At 39.3% G+C, this 25,550-nt stretch overlaps 1 protein-coding gene across 1 annotated transcript; it reads right to left on the minus strand.

Moving 5' to 3' along the window:
- Window positions 1-6,246: 6,246 nt before the first annotated feature.
- Window positions 6,247-11,133, minus strand: LOC125404336 (vomeronasal type-1 receptor 90-like). The gene is made up of 2 exons (XM_048440150.3): window positions 10,986-11,133; window positions 6,247-7,524 (listed from the first exon to the last, which is right to left on the minus strand). Exon 2 carries the CDS (start codon window positions 7,332-7,334, stop codon window positions 6,390-6,392), a length of 945 nt encoding a protein of 314 aa, XP_048296107.3. The 5' UTR covers window positions 7,335-7,524; window positions 10,986-11,133; the 3' UTR covers window positions 6,247-6,389.
- Window positions 11,134-25,550: the final 14,417 nt, after the last annotated feature.

The following is a 25,550-nucleotide window of genomic DNA, read 5'->3' on the forward strand; positions in this document are numbered from 1 at the left end:
GGGGAGGTGTTCATCTCAACTAAGGGAGCCATTTTGGGGTTTGCAAGAGACTTGATTCTGGAGTGGTTCCCAGGCCCAAGGAGAGGTTCCCAGATTGTTCCCTGGGCAGCAGAGGAGAGGGTGCCTGAACTGTCCTTAGACCATAACCATACTGATGAATATTTTGCATATCACCATAGAACCTTCATCTGGCGATGGGTAGAGATAGAGACAGAGACACACATTGGAACACTAGACTTAACTCCCTGGGTCGAAATGAGAAGCAGATGGAGGGAGAGCATGGGCAAGGAAGGCAGAATCAGAGGGAACCTTCATCCAAAGATGGATGTAAATAGAGACGGAGACCCACATTGGAGCACTGGACTGAGCCCCCAAGGTCCAAATGAGGAGCGGAAGGAGGGAGAACATGAAAAAGGAAGTCAGGACCGCGAGGGATGTATTCACCCACTGATACAAGGGGACTGGTCTGGTGGGAGTTCACCAGGGCCAGCTGTTCTGGGACTGAATGAGCCTGTGATCAAGCCAGATTCTCTGAATGTGGCTGACATGGGGACTGACTGGGAGGCCATTGACAATGGTGCTGGGTCTTGTTTTTGTCTGCATGTGCTGGCTTTCTGGGATCCTGGTCTGTTTGGATGCTCACCTGCCTGGTCCTGGAGCGAGGGGGGAGGAACTTGGACTTCCAGCAAGGCAGGAGGCCCTGACTGCACTTGGGGACTGGAGAGAGAGGAGGGGAGGGAGTGAGGGGAGTGGGAGGGTATTGGGAGGAGGGGAGGAACTTGGACTTGCCAAGGGGCAGGAAGCCCTGACTGCTCTTGGGTCTGGAGAGGGAGGAGGAGAGGGAGTGGGGGGAATGGGAGGGTATTGGGAGGAAGTGGAAAATTTTTTATAAATAAATGAATAAATAAAAAAAGAGCTACAATAGAATATTTAAACTACTTTCAATGACTGAAAATAGATTAAATTTCCATCAAAAGAAATACGTTGAAGATCTCCCCAGAGCTGCTCCCTTGCACGCTGGGCCTGGGCTGTGGGCTCAATCCGGCAGGGGCAGCTCCGGTGCTTTGAGAGCCTGCCTGAGGACAGGCAAGCCCTATCTCAGCTCAATCACATTCCTGGCCAGCAAGAGACAGTGAACTTCTAGCAGACTTCCATTGGAGGAGGGGTGAGTTTTCTACTGGCCCGAGGGCTTCGGCTAGGAGGAATTCAGTCTTTCCCTGCCCCCCTCGACAATCTGGTCACCAGGCAGAGGCGACTCCTCCCTGCGGAACTCTCCTGAATTCCATCCCAGCCTTTATCCAGGTATACCTTCCTCTCTTCCCCCCTTCCCTCTGGGGCCACAAGATCTCCCCAGAGCAACTCCCTTGCTCGCTGGGCCTGGGTTGTGAGTACAACCCGGTAGTAGGGAGTGCCTGTGTTTCAATAGACTGCCTGAGGAAAGGTAGGCCTTCTGTCAGTGAAGTCCCTGCCCAACAAGGGAACCTGACCTGATAATAGAAGATCCAGTAGAGAGCATTTGAAGGAAGAGATGGGCAGACGCCAAGGCAAGAACTCCTCCAACAATCTAAAAAACAACATGAAAACACCAGATCCCAATGACCCTACAATAGAAGGACTTGAACCTCTTAATTCAGAAGAAGTGGGAAAAAATGCCATTATGAAAGCAATAGAGTCCCTTAAACAGGATATGAATAACTCCCTTAAAGAACGGGATGAGAAGTATAACAAAAAGATTGAAGAAATGAGTAAAGAATTGGATGAAAAATATAACAAAAAGATCGAAGAAATGAGTAAATCCATGAATGATACACTGGGAAACCAAGAAAAAACAATCAAACAGGTAATGGAAACAGTTCAAGAATTGAAAACTGAAATGGAGGCAATGAAGAAAACACAAAACGAGGGCCGGCTAGATATGGAAAATCTAGGTAAACGAACAGAGACTACAGAATCAAGCATAACCAATAGGTTACAAGAGATGGAAGAACGAATCTCAGAGTCTGAAGATACCATAGAGAAAATAAATGCTCTGATCAAAGAAAACAGCAAATCCAACAAATTCTCATCACAAAACATTCAAGAAATCTGGGACACAATAAAAAAACCAAATCTAAGAATATTAGGGATTGAAGAAGGAGAACTGCAGATCAAAGGACCAGAAAATATATTCAACAAAATTATAGAAGAAAACTTTCCCAACCTAAAGAATGATATTCCTATGAAGGTTCAAGAAGCATACAGAACACCGAATAGGCTTGATCAAAAAAAAACATCCCCTCGCCATATAATAATCAAAACACAAAACATACAGATTAAAGAAAGAATATTAAGAGCTGCAAAGGAAAAAGGGCAAGTAACTTATAAAGGTAAACCTATCAGACTTACACCGGACTTCTCTATGGAAACCATGAAAGCCAGAAGGTCCTGGATAGAGGTACTGCAGAAACTAAGAGACCATGGATGCAAGCCCAGACTAATATACCCAGCCAAACTATCATTCACTATCAATGGAGAAAACAAAATATTCCAGGATAAGAACAAATTTAAACAATTCGCAGCCACAAACCCAGCCTTACAGAGAGTAATAGAAGGAAAATTGCAACCAAAGGAGTCCAACATTGCCAGCAATGCTTACAATAACTCAGACATCTAGCGACCCTTCATGAGCTTAACTCAAAGAAGGGACACATACAAACTCTATTAATCAAACAAACAAAAAGTAATAATAACCGGAGTTAACAACCACTGGTCATTAATATCACTTAATATTAATGGACTCAATTCACCTATAAAAAGGTACAGACTAAGAGACTGGATACGAAAACAGGATCCAACATTCTACTGTTTACAAGAAACACACCTCAACCACAAAGACAGACATCTACTCAGAGTAAAGGGTTGGGAAAAGGTTTTTCAAGCAAACGGACCTAAGAAATAAGCAGGTATGGCCATTCTAATCTCCAACAAAATTGACTTCGAACTAAAATCAATCAGAAGAGATGGAGATGGACATTTTATACTCATAACAGGAACAATTCATCAGGAGGAAGTCTCAATCCGGAATATCTACGCCCCTAATATAAAGCCTCCTACTTATGTAAAAGAAAAACTTCTAGAAATCAAGGCAGTCATCAAACCACACACACTAACAGTAGGAGACTTCAACACTCCTCTCTCACCAATGGACAGGTCAATCAGACAGAAACCTGACAGAGAAATAAGAGAAATATTGGAGGTATTGAATCAAATGGACTTCAAAGATATCTATAGAACATTCCACCCAAATAGGAAAGAATATACCTTCTTCTCTGCAGCTCATGGAACCTTCTTGAAAATTGACCACATACTGGGTAACAAAGCAAACTTCCACAGATACAAAAAGACCTATTTCACAAGAACTTTAAGTCTTTGAAGAAAGAAATTGAGGAGGATACCTGAAAATGGAAAAACCTTCCCTGCTCTTGAATTGGGAGGATCAACATAGTAAAAATGGCAATTCTACCAAAATCAATCTATAGATTCAATGCAATTCCCATCAAAATCTCATCAAAATTCTTCACAGACCTTGAGAGAACAATAATCAAGTTTATATGGCAAAACAAAAAACCCAGGATAGCCAAAACAATCTTATACAATAAAGGAACTTCTGGAGGCATTGCCATCCCTGACTTCAAACTCTATTACAGAGCAACAGTATTGAAAACAGCTTGGTATTGGCATAACAACAGAGAAGTCGACGTATGGAATCGAATAGAAGACCCGGGTATTAACCCAAAAACTTATGAACACCTGATTTTTGACAAGGGAGCTAAAGCTATACAATGGAAGAAGGATAGCATCTTTAACAAATGGTGCTGGCATAATTGGATCTCAACCTGTAGAAGAATGAAAATAGATCCATATCTATCACCATGCACAAAACTCAGGTCCAAATGGATTAAAGACATCAACATTAATCCGACCACTTTGAACCTGATAGAAGAGAACGTGGGAAGTAGTCTACAAGATATAGGCACAGGAGACCACTTCCTAAGCAGAAGCCCAGGAGCGCAGACAATAAGAGAAACAATAAATAAATGGGACCTACTGAAACTGAGAAGCTTCTGTAAAGCAAAGGACACTGTCAGTAAGACAAAAAAGGCTACCTTCTGACTGGGAAAAGATCTTCACAAACCCTTCAACAGACAAAGGTCTGATCTCCAAAATATACAAAGAACTCATGAAACTAGACACTAAAACTCTAATTAACACAATTAAAAAATGGGGTACTGAACTGAACAGAGAATTCACAACAGATGAACTTCGAATGGCTAAAAAGCACTTAAGGTCATGCTCAACCTCCTTAGCAATCAGGGAAATGCAAATCAAAACAACTTTGAGATACCATCTTACACCTGTCAGAATAGCCAAACTCAAAAACACCAATGATAGCCTATGCTGGAGAGGATGTGGAATGAGGGGAACACTCATCCATTGTTGGTGGGAATGCAAACTTGTGCAGCCACTGTGAAAATCAGTGTGGCGGTTTCTCAGGAAACTGGGAGTCAACCTCCCTCAGGACCCAGCAATTCCACTCTTGGGAATATACCCTAGAGATTCCCTAACACACTACAAAAGCATTTGTTCTACTATGTTCATAGCAGCACTATTTATAATAGCCAGAACCTGGAAACAGCCTAGGTGCCCCTCAATAGAAGAATGGTTAAAAAAGGTGTGGAACATATACACATTAGAGTTTTACTCAGCGGTAAAAAAAACAATGACATCTTGAATTTTGCATGCAAATGGATGGAAATAGAAAACGCTTTACTGAGTGAGGTAAGCCAGACCCAAAAAGAGGAACACAGTATGTATTCACTCATAAGTGGTTTCTAACCATAATTAAAGGTCTTTGAGCCTATTATTCGTGATCCTAGAGAAGCTAAGTAAGAAGATGAACCTGATGAAGATTATTTAGCTATCCGCCAGGAGGTAGGAAATATACAAGAGTCTGAGGTAACCTCGGGTGCATGGGGGGGGAGGTTGTTGAGAGGGGAGAGGGTTAGAGAGAAGGGAGCAGGGGAGGAATGGGGAAAGATCGGGGGACTGGGATGGGGGGAGGGAGGAAGGATGGATATGGGATCAGGCAAGTATATACCTCAACTAAGGGAATCATTTTAGGGTTTACAAGAGGCTTGATTATAAAGGGGATCCCAGGTCCAAGGAGAGATCCCCAGATGGTTCTCTGGACAGAGGAGAGGGTGCCTGAACCGGCCTTGGCCCACAACCATACTGATGAATATTTTGCATGTCACCATAGAACCCTCATCTGGCGATGGATGGAGATGGAGGCGGAGACCCACGTTGGAACACTGGACCTAGCTCCCTAGGTCCAAATGAGAGGCAGAAGGAAAGAGAACGTGAGCAAAGAAGGCAAGGGCAGAGGAAACTTTCATCCGACGTTGGATGGCGATACAGACGGAGACCGAAATTGGAACACCGAACTGAGCACTCCATGGTCCAAATGAGGAGCAGAAGGATGAAGAAAATAAAAAAAGTAATCAGGACTGCGAGGGATGCGAGCACCCACTGATCCAAGGGGACTGATATAATGAGAGTTCACCAAGGCCTGTTGGACTGGGACTGAACGAGGACGTGATTCAACCAGATTCTCTGAATGTGGCTGGCCAGGAGCCTTTCTGAAAAGCCATTGACAATGACATTGGGACTTGCTTTCTCTGCACATACTGGATTTTGGTGCTCCAGTCTGTTTGGACTCTCACCTTCCCTGTACCTGGAGGGAGGGGGGAGGAACTTGAACTTCCCACAGGGCAGGAAACCCTGACTGCTCTAGTGGATGGAGAGGGAGGAGGAGAGGGAGTGTGGGGAGTGGGAGGGTGTTGGGAGGAGGGGCTGAAATGGAAACTTTTATAATTTAATAAAAAAAAAGAAATACGTTAACGTTAATATCAGCAAGGAGCATCCTTTGAGCAACCTCAGCATCAGGGACTATTTATGAAATAAAGTAAAGAGGAGAGAGTAAGAGAATTCCTGTAGAAATTTCACATTATGGTGTACAATAAACTTAAAGGACTCTGTAGCTTTTGGCAGCAGATATGTCACAAAAATGTATATGTGTAATAACACAAATTTTATTTAATATACGGAGAATCTTGATTTTCTACTGGAACTATTACAGAGTTTAAGAAGAATATGTTTTTTTTGGAAAAATTAGTTGTGGCTGCACCAGAATGATGCCTCACAAACATTTGTCTGTCCAGCTCAAGGGGGGCGGGGACAATGAACTCTCCTGACCTTGGGGGCAACAGGAATTCACACTTACATACATGCTGACCCAATACTCAGAAATATAAAAACATAAATAAATCATTCTATTAAAATGAGAAAAATTATAACTTTTTTAAAATGTGGTGGCATACAGACTGCATGTCTTTCAGCATATTGATTATTCTATTATCAGAACTGATTTGCACCAAAGGAGTAATTGTGGGATAGACATTCATCACAAACTTCTGAACACTCAGGGTGACTGGGTCGTACTTCCATAACAGGACTGCGGAGGATGAGATGATGAAGTCCACCCAGTACATGACCACAAAGAAAACCACCAGCAGCAAAATGGTCTGGGTGGCCCTTTTCTCAGGGCATGTTCTCAGGTGGCTGAGGCTGTGAAGATGCTTGCATTGCCTCTGATGTCGGAACAAGATGATCACCATGTATGCACTTGTGACCAGCATGACTCCTACAAGAAATATATCTCTGGAGGTTCCCACTGTTAAAATCAGTGCCCTGATGATGTAGTTCATGGAGAAGAGTGAGCAGAATTTAGTGACCTTCATCTGGTTGGTCTCATTCATGTTGGTAAAAGCACCAGCATAGAAGATCCAGTTGCTACTGAATAACAAGTTGAAAGACCAAATAAATAAGAAAGCACAAATTATGTACTTTTTTAGTTTATATTTAAATTTTGCCAAAAAAGAAGTACTAGGACTGATAGTGACAGCCTGGAACACACTCAGGAGGCAGGTGACACAGATGGAGAGGCCTCTCATCACTCTGTTTATGTAAAAAGTTGTCTTACATTTGAAATCATTATCAATGTTCAGTGACTCAAATATGTTCCAAAGCCAAATATCCCCTCCAGTGATGATCAGCAGTGTGTGAATGAAGGCCAATTGACATGAGATCATGTCCGTGGACTTAGGTCTGTGACCTAGGATTATGAAAGTGTAGAAAAAAAGGAGAAACATATTGACCAGAACTCCCAGTCCAGCTTGGAAATTGAGAACATTCTTTGAGGACATAAGTGGAAAGTGTATTGATCTTAGGAGCATGATATGAAAAAATGTAATTTATGTACTGGAAATGCTGAAGCATGCATAGGCAGCCCACACATGGTAGTTCTGTTGACCTTGTCCATATTGGGTTTCATAGTCTAAATTGATGATGATGACTGACCAGGTCTCATACTCAAGAGGGCACCAGATCCCAATACAGATGGTTGTGGATACATATTTCATATATCTGAAAAAAATTATATATTATTAACCAAAGTTGTAATTCACTGGTCATTATGTATATCATTATTCTGTTTTACCTATTTATTCTTGATTAACCCATCTCTTTAATTGAAGTTCCACATCAGACTTGGCCTATGTTTCTATATACTCTCAATATATCTCCTGGATAAACAGCATTCTCAGCCACCTCCGACACAGAATGCACATTTCATGTGCCTGTATTGCACCTAGACCTCATGCCTTAGAAATTGAATCCTACTGATTTGATTTACTTTGCCTCATTTTACAGTTAACACTGGAAACAGCAGTGATGAGAGTAGAGCAACATAATCATATTTGTACAACTGATTAAAAATTATGTTGTTCTGGGGAGAAATCACAAAAGAAATCCAAAAGAGTAAGGTGAATCAGTCTCATATTTTATAATTTTAAGAAGCTCCATTTTACAACTATCCATGTTTTCACTCACAATTCTGATGGAATCAAAGTTGATAATTCATGATAATCCCACTATTTAGTCAGTAGGATGTCTATCTCAATTCATCTATTTTTATTTTCCTTTTTCAGTGAACTCACCACCCCAGAATCTGGGATTAAGACAATGATACATTGTCAATGGCTTTTTAGAAAGACTCTGGGACTTGTTTCCTCTGCATATTCTGGATTTTTGGGGATCCAGTCTGATTGGATACTCACCTTCCTCGTCCTGGAGGGAGCAAGGAGGAACTTGAACTACCCACAGGGCAGGAAACCCTGACTGCTCTTAGGGATGGAGAGGGAAGAGGAGAGGGAGTGGGGGGAGTGGGAGGGTGTTGGGAGGAGGGGCAAAAATGGAAACTTTTATATTTTAATAAACTATAAAAAAAGACAATGATACAGTTGGAAGGCATTAGTGCACTTTCACACCGTATTAATTTCATAACCATTATTGTTATAAACATTCCTAGATGTCTCCCAGTTTTCTTCCCATCCATTTAGAACCTATGTAAACTCTACTTATGGTTTAAAGAACTAACTCCCAACTATCAAGACAAATGCTATTTTTATTTTTTACATCGGGTCAGTAAGGTGGATAAATCATTAATAGTATGATTCCTTTGGGGTTTTCTTCCATTCTTTGTTACTTTACCTACCTATTGAATGGTCTGTATTTATATCCTCCTCTTTGACTAAGAAAACCCCATTTTCCCTATCAGATCAATGGTCTCCTGCTACTCCTTTGTGCCTTCCTCCCACATTCTTCTATATATTCTTTCCTTCTCCCTGATAAGGAGCCTACCCTTTCCCATTTCCCTGATAAGATCACTTGTACCCTGTTATTCTTCTCTCCATTGCTACCCACAATCAACCCCATCTTGGCCATGGTCCCATTATGCTTTCCTGATATCTGTAGTTTACACAGGCTAAATACATCTGAAGATGTGGAGCCAGGAGCCCCCAACAATAAAGAGCATGTGACTCTAAGACAAACACCATTTTGAACACATTTTGACAAACATGAATTTGCCAAAGATGATCACATTGTGATCCTGTTTTAGAATCTCTGTTTTAATAGATTCTTTCCTATGCAGTGGAAATCAAGGGCCCCAGTGTCATCATATGTCACCAACACACAGACAATTTTTTTTACTTTCAACAAATAGTCCTAGCTTGGGTACTGATGTTAGTTATTTAGTCTGGTTACCAGTATCTTTATTTTAGAAAATTAGTATAATTCATTACTTTAAATTCAACTCTGTGATAGGGAAATAGAAAACTATACCTACTAAGATTCTTGTGAGAAAGAGAGGCCAATTGTGTTCTCAAGATCACTTGTATATTCCACATACATAGCTGCATACATGTATGTATAGCAATATTGCAGAAGTCAGTATATGAGAGCACTCTATCACATCCCCATGAATACGACAACATAAATCATACATTTTACATATATACATTATGTTTGCTCTTAAAACTTGACCTAGTAAAGGAGTAGATTCAGACCATTTGCCAGAGCCAAACATGAATCTCCCACCAACAAACATTTATAGGAGCTGCACACTGGCATTTTATTCTTTAAAAAAATTCCTAAATGCAAGTTGGAGAGATGGCACAGTGGTTCAGAGCATGTTTTCTCTTGAATACATGGGCTGGGTTCCCAGCAATGGCATGGTGTCTCATAACCATCTATAACTCTAGTTGTAGGGAACCTTTTTTTCTCTCTGATATTGTAAGCAAGTGGTATACAGATATACATGCATATAAAATACATATGTATGTAAAATAAAATAAATAAATATTAAAGAAAGATAGATAGACAGACAGACAGACAGATAGATAATGAAAGAATGAAAATATGTTATCAGATTTATTAGGGATAATAATTAATTCAATCCTTGGTCTCTAAACTGACAGAACTGCAGCACATTCCAATTTTAAAACTGCAAATGGGCAAACACTATATGTATAAACATTTTTATTCATTATAGATCTATAATTTGTTAGTATGGAATTGAAATATAAATAAAATAAAAAGATGATAATAGAAGTTAAAGATAGTGATTGATTTTTTTTTCTTATCCCAAAGCTATGGACTTCAACCTCTCCACTTCGAATTCATTGCTTAGTAAATATTTGTCACCTACAGAAAATGACACTTCTTATCATTCCTTATGTGGTGTCTTTCCCTGGTGTGTACTGGAGGTGAGACTGGACCAGAAAAACCATAACTATCATAGCTACAGAGTTGTCAACACACACAGAAACTAGGAAAAGTCATTCACTTTATTTGAAAAAAATGCAGTGCTTGGAATTTCATATTAGTTTATGTTGTAGTACTTAGTTGTAAGGACTAAACCCAAAGTGTATCCATAAGCATTCATAATAGTAACAGTTCCATCACTCTTAATGAGATCCAGACCAAAGGCTGAGCAGGCAGCTGTCTGAAGAAACGTGCAACAAAAGAAACAAAGAGCTGTTCCCTGCATAACTCTACAATCTTCTGAGAAAATCACTTTCCCTCTTCATTATCACAGTATTTATTTTTAGAAAAGACTTGTTTTGTGAATTTATTAGAACATTTTCATTCTTCTCTGAGGAGATAATAATATAATGAACAAAAAATATTAGATCAAAAATATCATTTTCATTTTAAGTTTTACCATATTTAGTGAGTAATGACCTATTTGCAGTGTGACTGTTCAGAGAGAACATGGAGTGATTGTGTGACATTCAGGGGACAAGATATGTGGTGTTGGCTGATGTGCTGTCCACTGTCAGCAGCATTAACAAGTCTTCGGAACTCTCAGGAAGATGAAGACCTTAGCCACTCAAATCAATTCCATGTGGACATTTTTATGAAATAGATATGCCAGAAGGAATAAATAGTGATTACTAATTTAAGGTATTAATTCATAGCACATGCCTCATCTCTTAAACAATTTTAAAGTATAAGTTACTCTGTAGAAATTGAACTTAGCTCACCTGCAACTGGAAGCACACAGACGCTCACTAGAACTTTACAGCCTCACACTTTCCAGCCAGTTCCCCTGCGATGAAACAGCAGCAGCAGTGTCACTGCAGAGCCTGTGGGGAAGCAGTCAGACCCAGAGCTCCATCACAGGTCACATGGTGTAAGTCTGGGAAAGACATGAAAGTGTTCACTGGAAGTGTGTGTGTGTGTGTGTGTGTGTGTGTGTGTGTGTGTGTGTCTGTGTGTGTGTGTCTGTGTGTGTGTTTGTTTACTACCTGGACTAAAAATAGATCAATAGCATACTGTGTGCTGGGGCTGCTATCATGTATCATGATTACATGTACAACACTTAAGTGAAAAACTGAGGGTTATATCAAATATGTTTCTAAAATAAAATGAACTTTAAGGGAAATGAAGAGAGCATCTCTGTTTTCTGGGTGACAATAAAATCCACAAGGGCCTGCCAGGTGCATCAGTGAAGATTCTTAAGGTGAATTATACAAAATAAACTTAATATTTTGTAAGACTTGCAAACATAAATTCATACTTCCATCATTTGGTTTTTTGTGGCTTGGAAGCACTGCATCTAGTGACTAAATGACACTTATTGGCATCATTTTATTTCATTTTAAAAACAATGCTTTTATAATTCTATATTATCTATTTACCAATATAATTTTGTTGTATTCGTGTGTGACAAAGGTGGAGACAGAAAGAAGGGCTCCACCTATACTGACTTCAATAAAACTCAGGAAACTCCCGTCTTAGCCTTCAGAGTACTGGGTTCATAGGTGTTACCACCACGCCTGACTTCACTTTCCATTTGAGTCTCCTGTATTTATTAGTAAATGATATTCCAACAACATTAACATGGACTTAAGACATTCATCAGCTAAATTTAAATTTACTTGGCGCATTTTGAGTATGCATATTTTAATGAACAATTGTATTTTGCAAATATTTGAGGAAACCTTGGGAATTTTACTTTAAATAATTTGATACTATTCAAGAACTGAAAATATTTCTCATGGCTAATCAAAACTTAATATTTTATCAGTAGCAGTATAACAATGTTGAACTTAAAAAACTTAAAATATTGAAAATCAATTCATTTTAATTAAAACACTCAAACTCCTACTGAAAATTACTCACTTTACATTTTTGTAATGATAATGAAGCAGGGAGGGCCTTGGACTTACCACAGGGCAGGGTTCCCTGCCTTCTCTCAAGCAGGGAGGGGGAGGAAGGTGGGGGAGTGGGGAAGCAGGAGGGGAATAGGAGGAGGGGAGTAAGTGTAAATTTTTGAATGGAAAATTTTAAAAAATACTTAAAAAAGATAATGTTATAAGAATTTAATGAAGAAATGAAGAAAGCCTTATAGATACTTTGAGATACTTTAAAAAGAGCTACTTCATTAGAAATTATTACAATAGAAAAAAAGAAATCTATGAAAAATGTTTGAAGTTATTTATATGATGTTAAGTGCATCTTACATTTTACTAAGTCATGAAGTGAAACTCTCCTAAGAATTTCCAAGTATATGCAAACTTAACAGAATAGATACTGGTAAAACTAAATTAGTTAATATTTGCTGCGTATTCATGGTGAAGTTTCATATAAGTTGATACATAGTTTTAAGAAAAGTAGAAAAATGAGAAAATATAAAATATAATTTAAATGTATCCTAATATTATAAATGTACTTCTGCAAACCAGTGAATGTGTGTTTTTTGTTTCACCCTCTAAGTCATTTCTGGTGTTTTGTGAGAGGGTTGGAAATTTAACACAACTGCTATTAACTACAAGAAACCATATTTATAGAATTATGAGAGTACACCCTCAGGAAAATCCATAGATAGATATGCTCATTAAAATACTCCATTTGGAGTCACTTTTTACAGAGATATGAATGTACATTTACTGTAAAAAAAAAGACATAGATTTCATTATTTTTTTCATTCAATACATAATATCCATTAATCAGCTTCACCCTATTATCCTTCCCTGTCTCTCTATCCACACTTCTACTAGGGCCTGTCGCCTTTCTAATAGGCCACCTTCTACCGTCACATACATTACAATCAGAGGTCACAGCGAGGAAAATCTATACTTTTACAAATCATTACAATGATATTTTTGTCTACATACATCTTTTGTGTTTGCTGTTGATATAATTAGGCCCAAAATAAAACTAAACAGAGAATTCTCTAATCATTTTATTACAGAAAACTCTGCTTCCTTCTACCACTTACAGCTCTCACTATTACTGAAGAGAAAAAGAAACACTCACCTGACCGGTCCTTTGATAAGCACCCATTTGGAATGAGGCCCTAAGAAGTAGTTATAAGGAAGGAATGTCATCAGCTCATCTCTCTCTAGACCCACAATTATCATGTCACCTGGAAAGAGGGAAGTTCTGAACTTGAGGTTGTTAGAAAGTGGTACCATTAACTGGAAGAAGTGAACTTCTCTAATTCTAGGACATCAGTAGAGAAGGAACAGCTGAGCTCTGGCTTTCCCAAGTGTGAGCTAATCTCCCAGGCCATATCTTTCGGTGTGGATTAGTTCATCCAGGTCCTTCTGGAGAAAACTAAAGTAAAAATATAACCACATTCATAAGAAGTAGAAAAACATTTTGATTCCTCAAGGAATCCTTCCTGCTTCTAAAACTTTCCTGATTGATCGCCTCCAAACTACGTGACAGTCGCTCCATGACCTCGCCTAGAAATCAAAGCACTTTTGCTAAAATTAAGAAAATGTCACCACTCTAAACACTCTGTAAGAAAATCAATTTTTCTTATGGGGGCACAGGCATGAGGTGATGTAATTAGCCCATAGTGAGCTGTGGCCTGGGGATGTAACTCTGCTGATAGAGTGCCTGCCTAAACATTGTTGTTTATGGGGACACCATGGAGAAATCAAACCTTCAAATTTTATGCACAGGTGAGGGAGAAAAAGCCTAAGTCAATGCCAAACACAAGACCTTCAAAAAGATCATAGAAGAAAACTGTCCTAAACTAAGGAAAGCCTCACTCATACACATATGAGAAGCACATAGAACACATTAAAGATAAGACCAGAAAAGAAAATTTCCATGACATCTCATATTTAAAACTCTGAGGAAACAAAACAAAAAAAAGGTGCATTTAAAGTTGCAAGAGAAAAAGTACAAATCACAAGTAAAGAAAACATATTAAAGAACAACTGATTTCTCAAGGAAAACTTTCAAAGCCAGAAAAACCTGGAATAATACAACCCAAGACCTAAATGACAGCTGATCTAAAATAATACGCCCAGCAGAACTGCCATGATTAAAGGAGAAGAAACAATTTTGTACACCTTGACAGCCTAAAAAACTTTATAATCAATAAACCAAACCTAAGGTAATACAGGAAGGTTTATTTTGGGGTAAAGAGAGGAATAAGCAAAGCAGAGAAACTAAAATAAAAATGAGTCATAATTATTAAAATATAAAGACCACTGAGAACACAACAAAAATTAACAACATGATAGCCAGAACTAACACACACATTTCAGTAACAATTTCAGCATGAATGACTCAATTCTCCACTCAAAAGACAGAGTTACTGAACAGATCAAGAAACAAAATGTATCTATCTATTTCCTACAAGAAACAGATTTTAGTTATGAAGACAGGCACCACCTTGGAGTAAAGGGATAACTACAAGAGCGAGTTCCAGCTCAGGAACCAAAGCTACAGAGAAACCCTGTCTTGAAAAAACAAAAAAGAAAAAAAAAGATAGACAAAAATACTTCCAATCAAATAGATCCAGGAAGACATCTGACATAAAAGACTTGAAACTCAAACTGATGAAGAGAAATAAATAGGGAAACTGCATTCTGATCAAGGGAGCAGTTAACCAAGAAGACTTTACTGCTCTTCAGAGGGGGTAAGGTTTCCCATGGGGGGTTAACAAAGTCTAGCTTTGGGTCAGGGCCAAAGCCCTTCCCCACTATATCTAGGCTGAGCAAGGTATCCCTCCAAAGAGAATGTATTTCAAAAAAAAAGTAGAAGCAGTCTGGACAAATGCTGATCTCACTACCAGTGGTCCCACAGTGTGCCCCAGCTATGCAGCTGTCACCCACATTCAGATGGCCTTATTTGGCCTATGTTGGTTCCCTCACTTTCAGACTGGAGATAGTGGGATCCTATTACCTCAGGCACGCTGATTCAGTGGGTATCTCCATCACGGTCATGATCTCTTTGCTTACATTCTCATTCCTCTCACTCTTCGGCTGGACTTTGGAAGTTCAGTCCAGTGCTCCGCTGTAAATCTCTGAATTAGAAGGAGATAATCTGATGAATAAATATGACCTTTCAAAGTTAAATTAAGGTTAAATATGCAAGCTAAACAGACCAATAATATCAAAGGATTAGATGCAGTAATATGAGTCTCCCAACCAAAGAATTTTTTCAAAAAATGAAAAACCCAGGGCAATACAGTTTTAGGACAAGATTTTCTGTGACTTCCCAAAGGGAGTTAAGCCCATGTCTTGGCCTGTGTTCTGTTGTATGAAGAGACACCACGAACCTGGAAACTCCTATAAAGGGAAACCTTTAATGGGGGCTTGCTTACAATTCAGAAAATTAGTCCATTATCATCATGGTGGGGAGCATGATGCCATGGAGACATGGTTCTGGAGAAGGCACTGAGAGCTCAGCATCCAGATTCACAGGCAGCAGGAATGGAGAGAGCCACTGAGTCTGTCTTGGGCTTTTGAAACCTCAAAACACACCCTCGGGGAGAAACACATTCCTCCAAACACCTAGCCACACTTAGTCAATCAAACAGTATCACTCCCTAAGCATTGAAATTTCATGAGCCTCTGAGAGCCATGCTTATTGAAACCACCACCCCACAATATTCCTCAAATTATTCACCAAATTCAAAAATGAAAGAATACTGCCCAATTCTTTTAATGAGTTCCAATTTACTTGATACATAAACTACATAAAGACCCAATAAAGAAAGAAGATTCAGATAAATTTCTATTAGGAACACAGATGCAAAAGTTTATCAATAAAATACCTGCAAACCCAAACCAAGAAAACATCAGACACATCATCCACCCTGATTAAGTAAACTTCAACATAGAGAAGCAGGGAAGATTCAATATACATAAATTGATGATGATGATGATAATAATAATAATAATAATAATAATAATAATAATACATGGTGTAAACAGACTGAGAGCCAAAATACCATATAATCATCTCATCAGATGAAGAAAGGTCCCTTGACAAAAATCCAAAATCACTTCAGGAAAGAAGTCTTGGAAATATTGGGGATACAAGGTACCTAACTCAACATAATAAAGGTAATTTATCCCAAGCTCATAGCAATATCAACTTAAATGGAGAGAAACTTAAAGCAATTCAACTAAAATCAGAAAGAAGACAAGGATATCTGCTCTCCATACCTATTAAATATAGGACTTGAAGTCTTAGAGTTTCTATTGCTGTGATGAGACACTATAACCATGGCAACTTTTATAAGGGAAAATATTTAACTGGTTTGGCTTGCTTACATCTTTAGATGTACAGTCCATTTTCAGCACGGTGGGGAGCAATATGGCAGCAGGCAGGCAGACATGGTGCTGGAGAAATAGCTGAGAACCCTACATCTTGCAGGCAACTGAAAGTTGACTGAGTGTCACACTGAGTGAAGCTTGAGCAAAAGAGACCTCAAAGTTCACAGTGACACACTTCCTTCAACACCTACACCCCAAATCCACACCTCCTGAAAGTCCCACTCCCCTTGGGATTATGGGGCCCTGAGAACATTCAAGCTACCACAAAGTGTTTATGGAGCAGTAAAATAACTGAAGGAGATTGAGGAGACACAGATAGGAAAGAAGTCAAAGCATCTTCATTTGTAGATGCTAAGGGAGTGTGATGCTATTCTTAGTTTTCAACTTTTCTACTTCTGGAATTACCAAACCCCAAAATGGCTAGAGAAACCTGCGTATGGTTTTTTGTTTGTTTGTTTTTGTTTCTTTGTAATTACATTGTTAGAAGTAGAAAACCCACTTCTACTCTGAATATTTGAGGTAGGAAGATACAACTTTAATCTGGACCACACCTTAGCTGGCAGTATATTTGAAGGACATGGAAAAGGGAGGATTGTTCTATCTTTGCTTGGTTCCCTTGTTGTTTCGAGAAAGATCAATGTTACACTGGTATTTGAGCCTGTTTCTTCAGGAATTCAACATGTAGCAAAGAACAGCTGAGACATGCAGTCTTGTGAATTGAACAGATACTGGATTTTTGCACTTTCCTATGGTAGACACAATCATTGGATTAGCTGGGCCACAACCTGTAAGCCATTCTAGTAAATATGCTTTCTATATAGATGTGGAATCATTATATATGCTCTGTTACTCTAGAGAACCCTGACTAATACAGATTACATTACATGATTCGACGTCAGTAGTTCTCAACCCTCCTAATGTTGTGACCCTTTAATATAGTTCATGGTGTGGTCACCCTCTCAACCATAAAATTATTTTTGTTGCTACTTCATAACTGTAATTTTGCTACTTTTAGGAATCATAAACATCTGATATTTATTTTTTAATTTTCTTCTTTTTATTTATTTATTAAAAATGTCTACCTCCTCCTCTCCTCCCATTTCCCTCCCACTCCTCCCACATCCCCTCCCCCTCCTTCTCCAGTCTTAAGAGAGGGAAGGGTTCCCTGCCCTGTGGGAAGTCTCCATCCAGGTCTAGGAAGGTGAGCTTCTAAACAGACTAGGCTCCCACAATGCTAGTCCATGCAGTAGAATCAAAACACAGAGCCATTGTCTTTGGCTTCTCAGTCAGCCCTCATTGTCAGCCACATTCAGAGAATCCGATTTGATCAAATGCTCATTTAGTCACAGTCCAGCTGGCCCTGGTGAGCTCCCATTATCAGTCCCACCATCTCCATGGGTTGACATACCCCTCGCGGTACTGACTTCCTTGCTCATGTTCTCCCTCCTTCTGCTCTTCATTTGGACCTTGGGAGCTCAGTTAAGTGCTCCAAAGTGGGTCTCTCTCAATCTCCATCCAAGGCCAGATGAAGGTTCTATGGTGATATTCAAGATATTCATCAGTGTGGCTATGGGATAAGGCCAGTTCAGGCACCCTTTCCTCTGCTGTCCAAGAAACAAGCTGGGGAAATCTTCTTGGACACCTGGGAACCCCTCTAGAGCCAAGTCTATTGCCAACCCTAAAATGGCTCCCTTAATTAAGTTATCTACTTCCCTGCTCCAATATCCACCCTTCCTCCATCTCAACCATCCCCCAAAAGCTCTCCCTAATCCTCCCCTTCTCCCTTCTCTCTCCCCATCTCCCTCCATCCCACCTCCACCCCCATGCTCCTAACTTTTGCCTGGCAATCTTGTCTACTTCCAATATACAGGAGGACAACTATATGTTTTTCTTTGGGTTGACCTTCTTATTTAGCTTCTCTAGGATCACAAATTATAGACTCAATGTCATTTATTTATGGCTAGAATCCACTTATGAGTGAGTACATATCATATTCATCTTTTTAGGTCTGGGTTATCTCACTCAGTAAAGTGTTTTCTCTTTCCATTTGCATGCAAAATTCAAGATGTCATTGATTTTTACCGCTGAGTAAAACTCTAAAGTATATATGTGCCACACCTTCTTTATTCATTCTTATATGGAGGGGCACCTAGATTGTTTCCAGGTTCTGGCTATTACAAATAGCGCTGCTATGGACATAGTTGAACAAATGCTTTTGTAGTATGATAGGGCATCTCTTGGGTATATTCCCAAGAGTGGAATTGCTGGATCCTGAGGTAGGTTGACTCCCAGTTTCCTGAGAAACCACTACACTGATTTCCAAAGTGGTTGTACAAGTTTGCATTTCCACCAACAATGGATGAGTGTTCCCCTTCCTCCACATCCTCTTCAGCATAGGCTATCTTTGGTGTTTTTGATTTTATCTATTCTGACAGGTGTAAGATGGTATCTCAAAGTTGTTTTGATTTGCATTCCCCTGATCTCTAAAGAGGTTGGCCATTTAAACTTCTTCTGTTGAGAATTCTCTGTTCAATTCAGTACCCCATTTTTAATTGGGTTAAATAGAGCTTTAATGACTAGTTTCTTGAGTTCTTTATATATTTTGGAGATCAGACATTTGTCTGATGAGGAGTTGGTGAAGCTCTTCTCCCATTCAGAAGGTTGCCTTTTTGTCTTAATTACAGTGTCCTTTGTTTTACAAAAGCTTCTCAGTTTCAGGAGGTCCCATTTATTCATTGTTATTCTTATTGTCTGTGCTACTGGGGTTCTATGTAAGAAGTGGCCTCCTGTGCCTATGTCTTGTAGACTACTTCCCATGTTCTCTTTTATCAAATTCAGTGTTGTCAGATTAATGTTGAGGTCTTTAATCCATTTGGACTTGAGTTTTCTGCATGGTGATACATATGGATCTATTTTCATTTTCTACAGGTTGACATACAGTTATGCCGTTTGTTAAAGATGCTTTCTTTCTTCCATTGTATAATTTTAGCTCCTTTGTTGAAAATCGGGTGTTCATAGGTTTGTGGGTTAATATCCAGGTATTCGATTAGATTTCATTGGTCAACATCTTTGTTTTTGTGCCAATACCAAGCTGTTTTCATTACTGTAGATCTGTAATAGAGTTTGAAGTCAGGGATGGTAATGCCTCCAGAAGTTCATTTATTGTATAGGATTGTTTTGGCTATCTGGGGTATTTTGTTTTTCCATATAAAGTTGATTATTGTTCTCTCAAGGTCTGTGAAGAATTTTGATGGGATTTTGATGGGGATTGCATTGAATCTATAGATTGCTTTTGGTAGAATTGCCATTTTTATTATGTTGATCATCCCAATCCAAGAGCATGTGAGATCCTTCCATTTTCTGGTATCCTCTTCAATTTCTTTCTTCAAAGACTTAAAGTTCTTGTCAAATAGATCTTTCACCTCTTTGTTTAGAGTTACCCCAGATACGTTATGCTATTTGTGGCTATAGTGAAAGGTGATGTTTCACTGATTTCACTCTCTGCTTCTTTGTTCTTTGGGTATAGGTGGTCAACTGATTTTTTGGAGTTTATCTTCTATTCTGCCACATTACTGAAGGCGTTTATCAGCGGTAGGAGTTCTTTGGTAGAGTTTTTGGGGTCGCTTATGTACACTATCATATCATCTGCAAATAACAAAAGTTTGACTTCTTCCTTTTCAATTTGAATCCCCTTGATCTTCTTATGTTATCTTATAACTTTTGCTGGAACTTCAAGCATTATCTTGAAGAGGTATGGAGAGAGTGGACAGCCTAGTTTTGTTCCTGATTTTAGTGGAATGGCTTTGAATTTCTCTCCATTTAATTTCATGTTAGCTGTCAGCTTGCTGTATATTGTTTTTATTATATTTAGAAATGATCCTTGTATCCCTAATTTCTGCAAGACCTTTATTATAAAGGGATGTTAAATTTTGTCAAATGCTTTTTCAGCATCTAATGAAATGATAATGTGATTTTTTTCCTTCAGCTTATTTATATGATATATTACATTGATAGATTTTTCGTATGTTGAAGCAGCCAGGCCTCTCTGGGATGAAGCCTACTTGATCATATTGTATAGTTACTTGGATGTGTTTTTGGTTTCTGTTTACCAGTATTTTATTGAGAATTATTGCATCGATGTTCATGAGTAAGATTGGTCTGTAATTCTCTTTCTTGGTTAAGTCTTTGTGCGGTTTTGGTATCAGGGTAACTGTAGCTTCATAAAAGAAGTGTGGCAATGACTCTTCTCTTTCTATTTTGTGAAACACATTAAGGAGTATAGTTATTAGCTCTTCTTGGAAGTTATGATAGAATTCTGCATTGAAACCATCTGGTCCTGGGCTTTTGTTAGTAGGGAGGTTTCTGATGACAGCTTCTAATTCCTCGAGACTTACAGGTCTATTTAAATTGTTTACCTGGTCTTGATTTAATTGTAGCATATGGTATTTATCTAAAAAATGCCCATTTCTTTTACATTTTCCAATTTTGTAACATACAGGCTTTTGTAGTAAGATCTAATGATTCTCTGAATTTCCTTTATGTCTGTGGTTATGTCTCCCTTTTCATTTCTGATCTTGTTAATTTGTGTGTTTTCTCTCTACCATTTGATTAGTTTGGATAGAGGTTTGTCAATCTTGTTGATTTTCTCCAAGAACAAGCATTTTGTTTATTGATTCTTTGGATTGTTTTCTTTGTTTCTATTTTGTTGATTTCAGCCCTCAGTTTGATTATTTCCAGTCTTCTACTCCTTCTGGGTGAATCTGCTTCTTTTTTATCTAGAGCTTTTAAGTGTGCTGTTAGGTCTCTAATGTGAGCTTTCTCCATATTCTTTATGTGGCACTTAGTGCTACGAACTTTCCTCTTAGCACTGCTTTCATAGTGTCCCATAGGTTTGGGTGTGTTGTGTCTTTATTTTCGTTGAATTCAAGGAAGACTTTAATTTCTTTCTTTATTTCTTCCTTGACCCAAAGGTGTTTCAGTAGTTGACTCTTCAGTTTCCATGAGTTTGTGGGCTTTCTGGGATTAGAATTGTTGTTGAATTCTAACTTTATTCCATGGTGATCTGATAGTACTCAGGTGGTTACTAAATCTCTTTACATCTATGGATGTTTGCTTTGTTACCAATTATGTGATCAATTTTTGAGAAGGTTCCATGAGATGCTGAGAAGGAGGTATATTCTTTTCTGTTTGGGTGGAATGTTCTATAGATGTCTGTTAAGACCATCTTGTTCATTACAGCTGTTTGTTCTCTTATTTCTTTATTCAGTTTCTGTCTGGCTGACCTGTCTATTGGTGAGAAGGAGTGTTGAAATCTCCCACTCTTAGAGTGTGGGGTTTGATGTATGCTTTGAGTTCTAGTAATTTTTTTTTTACATATGTGGGTGCTTTTATATTAGGGGCATAGATATTCGGCATTGAGACTTCCTCCTGTTAAATTGTTCCTGTTATGAGTATAAAGTGTCCATCTCCATCTCTTCTGATTGATTTTAGTTTGAAATCAATTTTGTTAGATAGTAGTATAGCCACAACCATTTGTTTCTTTGGTTCATTTGATTGGAAAATCCCTTCCTAACCCTTTACTCTGAGGTAATGTCTGTCTTTGAGTTTGAGGTGTGTTTCTTGTAAACAGCAGGATGTTGGATTCTGTTTTTGAATCCATTCTCTTAATCTGTGCTTTTTTAAACGTGAATTAAGTTCATTGATATTAAGTGATATTAATGACCAGTGGTTGCTAACTCAGGGTATTTTTTCTGGTGGTAATGTCTGTGTGTTTTTCTTCTTTGAGTTGTGCTGGTGGAGGGTTGTCAGATGCTTGTTTTATTATGTGTGTTGTAGGCTTCCTTGGTTTGTGATTTTCCTTCTAGTATTTTCTGTAAGGCTGGGTTTGTGGCAACGTATTGTTTAAATCTGTTTTTGTCTTGGAATATCTTGTTTTCACCATCGATGGTGAATTCAAGCCTTGCTGGGTATAGTTGTCTGGGCTTGCATTCATGGTCTCTTAGTGTCTGTCGCACATCTATACAAGACTTTTTGGCTTTCATGGTTTCCATTGAGAAGTCAGGTATAACTCTGATAGGTTTCCCTTTATATGTTACTTGACCTTTTTCCCTTGCAGCTCTTAATATTCGTTCTTTATTCTGTATGTTTTGTGTTTTGATTATAATATGGCAAGTGGATGCTTTTTTTGATCCAGTCTATTTGGTATTCTGTATGCTTCTTGTACCTTCATAGGAATATCCTTCTTTAGGTCTGGAAAGTTTTCTTCTATAATTTGGTTGAATATATTTTCTGGGCCTTTGAGCTGCAATTCTTCTCCTTCTACTACTCCTATTATTCTTAGGTTTGGTCTTTTCATGGTGTCCCAGATTTCCTGGATGTTTTCTGTTAAGAATTTGTTGGATTTGGTATTTTCTTTAATCAATGAATTTATTTCTTCTATAGTATCTTCAGCATCTGAGATTCTTTCTTCTATCTCTTGCATTCTGCTAGTTAAACTTGTCTCTGGAGATCCTGTTTGTTCATTTCCATACCTCGGTTTGTTTTCTTCATTACCACCATTTCATTTTTCAAGTGTTGAACTGTTTCTATTACCTGTTTGATTGCTTTTCATTGGTTTTCTTGGGTATCTTAGAGATATTTATTCATTTCTTCTACCTTTTTGATTGTCTTCTCTGTGTCTTTAAAGCAGTTTTTCACATCCTATTTGAGGTCCTCTATTATTTTCATAATGTTACATTTAAAATCAATTTCTTCTACTTCTTCTAGAATAGGGTGTTCAAGTCTTCTTGTTGCGAGATCCCTGGATTCTGGTGATGTCATGTTGCCTTTCAGGTTGTTGATGGAATTCTTGCATTGGTGCCTGCCCATCTCTTCCTTCAAATGCAGCCAGGATAGTCTTGGTGTCTTGGTCCAATCTTTGCTGTGACTGACTATCTGGGTGGATCTCCTCAATTCAGAAGCAGGATCTGTTCCTGGACCAAGTACCTCGTAGACAATAGGGCAGGCTTGGGGGAGGCAGGGTTGTGTGGAATAAAGAAGCCCCTGCAGCCAGAGCCGTTGGGGCCCTGTGCTCCCCCCAACCTCTGCCCCTCCCCAGGATGGCACCCACTCATAAGTCTGAATGGTTGTCCTCGGCACAGGGATCAGGACTCCTGAAAGTCCAAGGACCCAACAGGCAAAAGGGCGAACTTGGGGAGAAGAGAGTGTTGTGGAACAAAGAAGCCCCTGCAACAGGAGTTGGAGGTGCCCTGTACTCCCTTCCAGACAGTCAGGTGCACACTCACCCCTCTGGGTGGATAGCCTCAGTGCAGGAGCAGGAACTGTTCCTGGGCCAAGGACCTCACAGACAATAGGGCAGGCTTGGAGGAAGCAGGGTCATGTGGAACAAAGAAGTAGAGCACCACTAATTTTTCTACTTTTATGAATCTTAGATAGGTAGGATCAACATAATAAAAATGTTAATCATACCAAAAGCAATCTACAGATTCAATGAAATCCTCATCAAAATCCTAATGCAATCCTTCACAGATCTTGGAAGAACAATACTCAAATTTGTTTGGAAAAACAACTCAAGAAAGTCTAAACTATTCTGTACAATAAAGGAACTTCTTTAGGCATCATCATCCCTGCCATCAAGATCTATTATAGAACTACAGTAATGAAAAGAGTTTTATCCCCACTGCTGCGGGCCCTTTGTCTCCTGAGTCCTGGGAAGACCAGCTAGCCCTGTTGCCCTGCTGAGCAGTTCTTCCCAGAGAGGTGAGTGGGTGCTAGCCTGGGCAGCCTGCCTGCCTGTCTGGGAAGGGAGCACAGCCCTCCCCCCCTCAGCTTCTGCGGCAGGGTCTTCGGTGTTCCAAGGGACCCCTCCTCTCCCCCCACTGCTGCGGGCCCTTTGTCTCCTGAGTCCTGGGAAGACCAGCTAGCCCTGTTGCCCTGCTGAGCAGTTCTTCCCAGAGAGGTGAGTGGGTGCTCACCACTGCCCAGGAAGAGAGCACAGTCCCCCCCCCCAGCATCTGCAGCAGGGTCTTTGGTGTTCCAAGGGACCCCTCCCCTCCCCCCACTGCTGCGGGCCCTTTGTCTCCTGAGTCCTGGGAAGACCAGCTAGCCCTGTTGCCCTGCTGAGCAGTTCTTCCCAGAGAGGGCTGAGGAGCTCTATCCAGAGAGTGCTGTGAAGTCCTACCCAGAGAGTGCTGAGGAGTTCTATCCAGAAAGTGCTGAGGAGTTTCATCCAGAGTGGAAGAGATGGGCAGGCGCCAATGCAAGAATTCCTCCAACAACCTGAAAGGCAACATGACACCGCCAGAATCCAGAGAGCTCGAAACTAGAAGAATTGAACACCCTACGCCAGAAGAAATAGAAGAAATTGACTCTAAGCACTTCTTTATGAAAATAATAGAGGAAATTAAACAGGAGGTGAAAATCTGCCGTAAAGAAATGGAAGATAAGTATAACAAAAAAATTGAGGAAATGAGTAAAGAAATGGAAGAGAAATATACCAAAAAGTTTGAAGAAATGAGTAAATCCGTAAATGAAATTCTGGGAAACCAAGAAAAAACAATCAAACAGGTAATAGAAACAGTTCAAGATTTGAAAACTGAAATGGAGTCAATGAAGAAATCACAAACCGAGGGCCGGCTGGCTATGGAAAATCTGGGTAAACGAACAGAGACTTCAGAAACAAGCTTAACCAATAGAATACAAGAGATAGAAGAAAGAATCTCAGACTCTGAGGACACCATAGAGAAATTAAACACTCTGTCCAAAGAAAACAGCAAATCCAACAAATTCTCATCACAAAACATTCAGGAACTGTGGGACACAATAAAAAAACCAAATCTAAGAATAATAGGAGTAGAAGAAGGAGAAGAATTGCATTTCAAAGGTCCAGAAAATATACTCAACAAAATTATAGAAGAAAACTTTCCCATCCTAAAGAATGATATTCCTATGAAGGTTCAAGAAGCATACAGAACACCGAATAGACTGGATCAGAAAAAAACATCCCCTCGTCATATAGTAATC

The sequence above is a fragment of the Myodes glareolus genome, chromosome 6, assembly GCF_982192425.1.
Source record: "Myodes glareolus chromosome 6, mMyoGla1.1, whole genome shotgun sequence".
Taxonomy (NCBI): Eukaryota; Metazoa; Chordata; class Mammalia; order Rodentia; family Cricetidae; genus Myodes; species Myodes glareolus.

What these genes read in the sequence shown, in the direction of transcription:
- LOC125404336 (XM_048440150.3), bottom strand. Translation starts at nt 7,334, where the DNA reads ATGCTCCTAAGATCAATACACTTTCCACTTATGTCCTCAAAGAATGTT.